At 44.7% G+C, this 9,526-nt stretch overlaps 1 protein-coding gene across 1 annotated transcript; it reads right to left on the reverse strand.

The window, feature by feature from the left end:
* Positions 1 to 28: 28 nt before the first annotated feature.
* Positions 29 to 6,437, reverse strand: LOC705939 (keratin, type I cuticular Ha3-II). Its single transcript, XM_001105203.4, has 7 exons — positions 5,968 to 6,437; positions 4,453 to 4,535; positions 2,999 to 3,155; positions 1,925 to 2,086; positions 1,706 to 1,831; positions 1,309 to 1,529; positions 29 to 484 (listed from the first exon to the last, which is right to left on the reverse strand). Exons 1-7 carry the CDS (start codon positions 6,313 to 6,315, stop codon positions 367 to 369), a joined length of 1,215 nt encoding a protein of 404 aa, XP_001105203.2. The 5' UTR covers positions 6,316 to 6,437; the 3' UTR covers positions 29 to 366.
* Between the last annotated feature and the right edge of the window lie 3,089 nt (positions 6,438 to 9,526).

Raw genomic sequence — 9,526 nt, forward strand, 5'->3', positions numbered from 1 at the left:
AATAATGAATACAAATGAGAATCATGTCTGCTTTGCAAGAGGAAAGTTTATTAGGCGATTTGGGGAACTGCAATAAAGGTAGAAGCAGCAGAGAGAACAAAACACCTCGTATGCCACTGTCACAGCTCCAACCTCTGACCATCAGAACCCAAACTGAGTACAGGAGAAGGGCTTGGGGTGAGGAGGATCAAGTGGGCCTAGGTTCAGAGTCAGACCCAAACGCTGAGCATTTGTTCTCCTTCCAGACCATAATTTGTGGTGATGCCTTGGGGTGGGGTCTGGTGGCTGATGGTTGTCGGAGATGTGGAACTGGCCCATCGATGGTAGTTCTGTCTTCATGCTATACTCCTGCTGGCCCCAGAGTATCTAGCACCCAAAGGTGTTGCAGGGCCCACAGCGGGAACGAGGACCACAAGCATTGGTGACACAGGATCCAATGGACTTTTCATATGCATTGGTGGTGGCGCAGGGGTTGGAGGGCAACCTGGGATGCAGAAGCATTATACTGTCAGCATGAGAAGGGTGATTCAAACAAGGGAGGCTCAACCCAAAGAAACATAGAAACAAGCAGAAATCGTTCTCTGATGTCCTAGGAAGCCATGCCTTGTTTGGATCACTTCTTCTACAGAGTTCTGATACAATGGCAGAAATGAGCAAAGAACATGTAAGGTGGAATGCCAGCCTTCCTTCTATGACCCTGGACACACAAGAAAGTCACTTCCTCCTTCTAAGCCTCAGCTTTCCCACCTGTAAGGTAGGACTGGTAGTACCAACCACACAGGATTATGAAAATTCCACAAGATTGTGTTCGTAAAAATATTATGTTCGCTGGCAATTGCCGTATTGATAGTGATTGATCATCATCCCTATTGACACTCAAATGCTCATCTATAAGATGGTGATAATGAGTCCCATTCTGCTGCCTCAGATGATTCTAACAAGAATTAATGAAATGGAGGATTTGAAAGTTCCATTTAAATCAGAAAAAGTGATCATTGTTACAGTTTTGTTTTCCTTTTTGTGGTGACAAGACAGTCTTGAAGATAGAAAGATTTATTTGCCCATCAGCATCCAAAAAATCTCTGCTGGAGGAAGCAGTCAAGTCCCATGTCTATCTTTTGTAAAAGAAAATATATTTAGCCCGGGTAATGTTAGCAATAAATATCCAATACTTCCCACAGCTGTAATATAAAACTCTGGCCTCTACAGACAGGTTGGCATCTGAAACTTTATCTTCAAAGTCCCTGTTTTATCCTACAGTAGAATAGTGACTGTGCCTTGCAGGGGTGCCGCCCACCAGGTACTCACTTGCAGTCCTCGCTCTCCAGGAGGCTCCGGTACGTGTTGATCTCACACTCTAGCCGGGCACGCACGTCCAGCAGCACCTGGTACTCCTGGTTCTGCCGCTCCAGGTCACAGCGGATCTCCGCCAGCTGCGACTCCACGTTGGTGATCAGGCTCTGCACCTGGGACAGCTGGGAGCTGTAGCGGGCCTCGCTCTCCGTCAGCGTGTTTTCCAGAGAGTTTCGCTGTGGTGGGGAAGATCAGGAATGTCAGAGAGCTGCTCCTTGTAGGGTTCCTCCATGGAGTTCCAAAAAACTCACAAGTTCCAAGGAGCTAAGGAGAGTGTGTGGCCCCAAGGATGTCCCCAGGACTCTGCCTCCCAACTTCCCATCATTCACCAGCAGGGCTGAACAATACACACCAGGTTGTGCTGGGCCTGCAGCTCAATCTCCAGGGCGTTGACCGTGCGTCTCAGTTCAATGATCTCCGCCTGGTAGGACTGCAGCTGCTCTGCGCTGGATACCACCTGCTTGTTCAGCTCCTCGGTCTGAAACACCCAAGGGGAGAAAGGATCAGACCCTGCCTCCAGGGCGGTAGGGTGGGCCTCAGTTCCTGAGTGGCCATGTGCTTAGATGCCCACCTGCGTGGCGAACCATTGCTCCACTTCCCTGCGGTTGGTTTCCACCAGGGCCTCATACTGACTCCTGGTCTCGTTCAGGACCTGGTTCAGGTCCACAGCAGGGGCAGCATCCACCTCCACATTGAGGCGGTCTCCAAGCTGGCAGCGCAAGGTGTTGACCTCCTAATGGAGAAAAGGGAAGAAATAAACCCACAGAAAGAAGTCTATCAATAACCTCTTTGAGGCAGTTCAATATAATGGGAAGAGGATTGCATTGCAACTTAGGAAACATGAGTTGAAGCCCAGCTGCCACCTCTGGAGATTCTGGCCTCTTCTCTGAATCCCTTCCCTCATCTGTATGATGAGGCTGCTTCATTAAATGATTGCTAGTATTTCTACCCAATCTAAGATTCTATCATTTCTTTTTTATTTCCCCTTTGCTCAGTGATGAGCCTGGCATGATAATTGGCTTACAATTGTTGCTACTTAAATATAGAGAAACCAGGTTTCGTTCCTCCTATTTATTTCATGGGATACTACTAGAGTATGACACATGTTTTCATCATGAAAACATCTAATGTTTGAGACATGCATCTGATTTCCTGTATTGCATTCAGCCATGAGATCTGAGTCAACCATTATTTGAGTTATTTCATTTCTTCTGTTTTTCCCATCGCTCAGTTCATCCATCCATCCATTCATCCATCCATCCATTCATCCAGCTTGAGTTCTAGTTATCTAGATGAAACAGAGTATAAGAATATTTTCTATCTCCTTCCAGTCTCGGTCTTTAACACGGCACTTCTTCAGAAGCTAATAGATAGCATCAAACAGTAGACAGTAGTTTAAAGATATTTGTGTGATCTTTCAGCCTTACATGTCTGGGTCCCAAGGGGAAATAGGTCAGCTTACCACACTCCTTTATGTAAAAAAGGGAAGCTGTCACTCATTCCCCAACAAGTCCCAAAGTACGTTTTGAGCAACCAGCAAAATGTTGTTAGGTCTAGGGTGCTTAGCAAATCAAGACCTACCTTATCCTATTCAGGGGGATCACAGAGCTCTCAGTATTGGGATATTGGGGGCTAGGACTCTTACCTGCTCATGGTTCTGCTTGAGGGACAGCAGTTCCTCCTTCAGGGACTCCACCTGGGCCTCCAGGTCAGACCTGCACAGGGTCAGCTCATCCAGAATCCTGCGCAGACTGTTGATGTCAGACTCCACCAGCTGCCTCAGGGACAGCTCCGTCTGGTACCTGCACACACAGCCAGAGGTCAAAAGAGGTCAAAAAAAAAAAAAAAAAGTCTTTGTTTCCTAGGCTTTACTTGGCTGACTTAGTCAATTTTATTATATTTTGAAATATTTTGAATTTTAAAAATATTAAGGGAGAAAATACTCCTGTACTGAGTGAGAAGGCCTATTTTGTCACTGAGACACACATAAAAGGTATTGGTGGGATGCCTGTGGATAGTTTAGTCTAACATGAACTGCATTTGTTCTAAAAATCTTGTTTACAAGTTGCTGTCAACTAAGCCCTGCTGTTTTTGCCATCTCAAGTGAATCAGCGCCCTTCGTAAGCCTGCTCCAGGTTGTCCTGCCATCCTTTCCAGCCTTGCCAAGAAACAATTTAGTGTTGTGGAAGAAACACTGAATTCAGAGTCAGTTAGAGCCAGTCTTGTCATTGAATGACTGTAGATAGATACTTTAATCTCTCTGAGCCTTGATTTCCTCAACTGTAAAATGAAGACAAAACTAACACCTCACAGGGTTGGACTGAAGATGATATAGGTAAAATTATATTGTAAACTGTAAGATTCCAGGAAAATGCAAAGGATTCTCATGATTGTAATAATGGTCATACCTAAAAGTATTGATTGATTCTCTGAAAGGAAATGGATTTTGCCTTCTGTTTTTGTGGTTTAATAACTTCTTTTTGGTGGGTTGACAGTGACTAACGTATACAAAGAGATCAATGTGAAAATCACTTTTAAACTTAGTCCAGACATTGGGTTGAAAAGGAAGAAGAACGGATGTTGTCTTACAATCAAACTTAAAGCACAGGGCTGCGCACAGTGGCTCATGCCTGTAATCCCAGCACTTTGGGATGCTGAGGTGGGTGGATCACTTGAGGTCAGGAGTTCAAGACCAGCCTGGCTAACATGGTAAAACCCCGTCTCCACTAAAAATACAAAAATTGGCGGGGCCTGGTGGCACATGCCTGTAATCCCAGCTACTAGGAAGGCTGAGGCAGGAGAATCACTTGAACCCGGGATGCGGAGGTTGCAGTGAGCCAAGATCGCATCACTGCACTCCAGCCTGGATGAGAAAGGAAGACTCCATCTCAAAAAAAAAAAAAAAAAAAAACCTTAAAACACAGAATCTGAGCACCTATTGAAGAGGCTTTGACATTTAACCTAATCCTAACCCAATACAAGAATCCTCCCAATATCATCCAGAAATTTCTTCTTCCACCCTTCCAGGATAGGGAGCTCATCACTTTGCAATTCAGCCTGTCCATTATGAGACCACTGTGATGGTTAGGAAAATCTTACTTGGTTCTGAAGTCATCTGCAGCCAGCTTGGCATTGTCGATCTGCACCACCAGCCTGGCATTCTCAGACTTGCTGCACAGGATCTGGGGATAGGATTAATCATGAAATGGGTTATACCAAGAAATGCCTTGTGCCTTAAAGTGAAATGCTATTTTCTTTCAGCCACATTCCTCCCAAATAGCTTTGAGTCCTTCCAGATTTTCAGCTCTGGGATAAAAGGAGGATTTGATCATAAAACTGACCATTTCAAAACCAGGACAACCAATGTGAATTCATCATGAATTCTATTCTTATCTGCTTCTGACTTCCTGCAATAATTGAGGTTACTGGGCATCCAAGGGTCACCCAAGGGTTGGGTGACCAATCATCCCAGTTTACTCAGGACTGAGGGTTTCCTGGGATGCTAAAATGGGAAAAGTCCCAGGCAAGCCAGAACAAGTTGGTTATCCCACACACATACCAACTTTGTTCCACCTGCTGACTTCTCTCCACTCTCCCCTCATATTGCCCTTGTTCATGCGTTGGCAAAAAGCTTCTTGCTCTACCCAGAATGCCCTCACCCACTAGCAGGACCCCTTGTGTAACCCACATACTTAATCGATAACACTTCTTATGACCTTTGTGTGATCATTTTGTTTCCACATCTATCTGCCCTGTTAGACTGTGAGCTCCTGAAGGAAAGAGACCATTTTACTCAGTATATTATCCCCCATCCCAGCACTGTGCCTAATACTCTCCAACTCTGGGTAAATAAATGAATGATATTCAAATAGCACAACCCTTTCCTGGCATCTGCTTTTCCAGATCTACAGAACAGTGGACAGTCAATTCCCTCCAAGAATCAAGGGCTTGTACAATTGGATATAAACTCCCACTCATCCTTCAAACCCTACTCAGATATTGCCTCTTCTGGGATCCCTCCCTAACCTACACCAGGTATCCAGTCCCAATTCTCTGTGGACTCTTTACTTATATCCACTTCTCCTCCAGAATGGATGGACCCATATTGTCATCTGTATACATGGCTGCTCTAGAGGATGGTCCATATGTCTGTAGATACTGCTGGAGTCAACGACTCTCTTGTGTTGCCATAAATGCTATCTTTTGCTGAAGCTTTGAAAGGCTTTAAATATTTGGAGATTTACTTAGGAAATTCTTAGCATAGAAAATAAATCAGGTGCATACTTTTTAAAAATGCTATAATGCTCTGAAAACAAAACCAGGATATCATAATCAAACCAAAAAATCAGATATTCCAGTTTGGAGTAAGAAGTCATATAAGATTGTTATGACTGATTTTGGTCTAATGCTTCACTCTAACACCAGCCTGCATCCTTCCCTTGTGGTTCTACAACAGATTTTCTAAGACTACTTGATGTCATACCTAAGCCAGTGAATCCATGTCTTTACCATTCTCAGCATTACTGTGAACAGACTTAGATCCATTCACAGGTTAGTATGTTAAATATAGATAAGTAGTTCATTAAGCTGGCAGTGTGGGGCCCACCTCCTCACCTTCTGCTGAAGCTCCTCAATGGTCTTGAAGTAGGACTGGTAGCTGGGGCACAGCAAGGGCTCCTGCTGCTGGGACCGCTCCCGGATGAGGTTCTCCAGCTCCGCGTTGTCCCGCTCCAGCTGACGCACCTTCTCCAGGTAGCTGGCCAGACGGTCGTTCAGGAACTGCATGGTCTCCTTCTCGCTGCCATTGAAGGAGCCCTCGCAGAACCAGTTGCAGTTGCTCACATTGGCAGGGATGTTGCAGGCCCCGGGTAGGGTGCGTCCATGGCAGCTGGGGGGCACGCAGGGCCGGGAGGAGCAGCTGGTGCGGCAGCTCAGGCTGGGCAGGCAGAAGTTGTAGGGCATGGTGCAGGGAGGAAGTGGAGCTCTGGAAGTCAGTTTCAAAACCTGATTCCTTTTCCCTGGGATAAGCCCTGGTCCTCTCCAGGGCTTTATATTCTGTCAGCAGTGGGTGTGGCAACCGTGTCAAGCATTCCCCCTTTTTACCTCCTTTGCTGATTTTTCCATTTGTTATTTAGCCAATTCACCTGAGTCCTATACCTCATAAAATGTTTTACTCTGGCTTCTTGCTAAGTCAGGACTCCTCACAAAACATGCTGATTGGTTAAGTAAGAGCTTCATGGTTTGGCTTCAAAGTGACCAACCTTGCCCACAGCAGCGCTCATCCATGGGACGTTGAGCTAGAGTGACAGCTGGGCCCTGTCCCCAGAGTAGGGGGCACGTCAGTGCCTCTTTCTCCTAAATGAGGAAAGGCTTGTGTCTCATCCAGTTCGTACTCAATTAAGACTCTGTGAGAAACGCCATGTGAGGAAACCCATCTAGAAACTAGACTATGTGATAGGGAATCCTGGAAGCCGACCTCAGAAAGGACTTATAAGGCCATTGGCTCAGGATCCCTTTGCAGTTCCATCCAGGCAGATGGAGGCAACTCTACCCTCTTCTTATGGGGCTGCAGGAAGCCACCCACCTCTGTTTCTACTAGTATTCAGTGTTCACAAGAACATTAAGAAAACTAAAATTTTGGGAGCACCTACTCTGCATGAAGCACTGTGCTGCATGCCCGTGCACAGTGTGACTCTGTCACTGGTGATTGGTCCTGCTTGCTGAGTCTCCACTGTGCACCAGGCACTGTGCCAGACACCTCATATGCACCAGCTCCTTCAGTCCTCTCAAAATGCTGCAAGGGTTTGTAGATAAGGACACCAAGCCTCTGAGAGGTCTCCCAAGGTCACAGAGCTCCTACGTGATGGAGCCCGGATTCAAAACAGATGTCTGTAATTCTAATGTCCACACTCTTTCATATTACGTGTCTCTCTCTTCCAATCTTTTCAGTACTGAGATGCAATAATGCAGAAATACAGATTGAGCTCCACTGAATTCAATCAGTGCTGACAATATCCTAAATTAGAATGGGCCACAAAATAACAAGCCTGTTTTTTACTTATTAAAGAACCAAAAGTCACTTCTATGCTGATAGAAGGAAGTTTACTAAGTGAAAATGCATTGTACCCACTAGAAGCTTGAAAAAAAAAAAAAAAGGAAACCCTTGGTTAATCTGATGGAGAAATATCCAAGCCTAATTCTCCAAAGTATATGGCCCTGCAAAGCCACCACTATGTCATGTGTGTGAAGTGGCATTTTATGACCATTGGCACATTTTGGCAAGCAGATGCTCTGCTCTCATGCGTTCCAGATGGAGGTAGGAAATATGAGGATTTTATGTTTAATCTATCAGTGCTCAAATTCTGGAAGATACTACTCCAAGTTGTTCCTTTTGGAAGCTACATATTAAGTCTTGCCATACAAGAATTCTTTTCCTACAGGAGATCTGCCATTTCTCAGATCACCCTTCCTTCAAACTTGCCCTCACAGCCTGGGACACATTCTTTTGGTTATCCTCATTGAAGGCCAGTCTTCATCTTCTAAGGGTGTGTTTATTTTTGGAACCAGCCAGATGTCATTTGAAACCACACCTAGTGCGTAGGGTGAATAACCAAGCTGCATAGCATCTTTAATGGGTCAGAAACACGTTGTGACTGCAAAATAATAATGTGCATTTTCTTGGGTGACTCTGGAAGTCATTTCCAAGGAGAAGCTTCAAACATGCTTAGGACAGCAGCTTTGGGGCAAACATGTGGTCTTCCAGGGTGAATGCATTGAAGGTACTGATATCTTCCTCTACAATCACAATCCACAACTTTCTGCCCCTCCTGCCTGAATCTCTACTTTTTTATTTTTATTTTTATTTTATTTCTTTTTTTTTTTTTTTTTTTTTTTTTTGGAGACGGAGTCTCGCTCTGCTGCTCTATTGCCCAGGCTACAGTGCAGTTGTGCAATCTCGGCTCACTGCAATCTCCACCTCCCAGGTTCAAGCGATTCTCCTGTCTCACCCTCCCTAATAGCTGGGATTACAGGTGCGTACCACCTGTAATGTGCCTGGCTAATTTTTGTATTTTTAGTAGAGACAGGTTTCCCAATGTTGCCCAGGCTGGTCTCAATCTCCTGATCTCAGGTGATCCATCCGCCTCGGCCCCCCAAAGTGTTGGGATTACAGGAGTGAGCCACCGTGCCTTGTCTGAATCTCTACCTTTAAAATGATTCCACCATCAGTGAGATGTGGCATGGGCATATTCGTTTAAAATCAGTACCAAGCCGATTAAAGTCCTATTGGATGAGATCAAATAACATAAAGCAAACAGCTGAATTCATTAGCTTTTCTCTAATTACCTTGTGTTCTTCTCTCCTTCTTCTATGCCCCAAGCTTCAAAAGAGAAAAATCTGACAACGGCACTTTTTAAAGAAAAGGAAAGGAATAGTGTGTCACAGACTAGTAAATGTGTCCATGGGGATCCCTATAACCATTGCTATAGCTTCTACCTCAGTCACAGTGGAATAATCCAGAGATAAGTATCCTTGTGTCTTTAAAAGTGGAGGTTAGAGTTTGGAAAACACAACTATTCCCACATCTTAAGTAAAAGTAACTATGATTTCTGCACAGCTACTTGGCCATTGTATACTAATAGTTGGAAGAACTTGGGTCTTTTGAGAAAACAGCCAAGTTTCAATTAGCTTCTCACAAAGTCTGGAAGGCAATTGCTTTTTACTTACTCCACTTGCTGTGTACTGCGAATTCTTACCTTTACGTGGGTGATGCAATTGTCTCTGTTCAATGGCCCTTCATTAAACATGATGAGCAAATCAAATCCTAACAAACCGAAAGGTTTTATGCCCACGTAATTGCGGCAGATGATGTGGTTGAGGCTTCTGGTCTTAAGATATGAGCAAATTGCAGTTGAGGTTTAAGGATGCTATTTATTATGGAAGCCCAGGCTATTTCCATAGAAGAGAGTACATGTAAACCTACCAGCGATGCTTAACCATGGAGTGGACATAGGACAGGTCTTCTGCTGAGGCCACCTTCCTTGTTGTGGAACTTCAAAGGCATTAGGAGGCCTCCCTCCTTCTTCCCAAAGCTATCTTCTCCAATGTCCAGGCTCTGGTGCTTGAAATTCTCACCATGAGAAATGTAAAATGCATTATTTTAGAAATACAAAGT

The sequence above is a fragment of the Macaca mulatta genome, chromosome 16, assembly GCF_049350105.2.
Source record: "Macaca mulatta isolate MMU2019108-1 chromosome 16, T2T-MMU8v2.0, whole genome shotgun sequence".
NCBI classification, from domain to species: Eukaryota; Metazoa; Chordata; class Mammalia; order Primates; family Cercopithecidae; genus Macaca; species Macaca mulatta.

What these genes read in the sequence shown, in the direction of transcription:
- LOC705939 (XM_001105203.4), bottom strand. Translation starts at nt 6,315, where the DNA reads ATGCCCTACAACTTCTGCCTGCCCAGCCTGAGCTGCCGCACCAGCTGC. An exon ending in TTGAGGAGCTTCAGCAGAAG is followed by an intron (nt 4,536 to 5,967) that starts GTGAGGAGGTGG and finishes TCCTATCCCCAG; the next exon opens with ATCCTGTGCAGCAAGTCTGA. An exon ending in AGCAATGGTTCGCCACGCAG is followed by an intron (nt 1,832 to 1,924) that starts GTGGGCATCTAA and finishes TGGGTGTTTCAG; the next exon opens with ACCGAGGAGCTGAACAAGCA.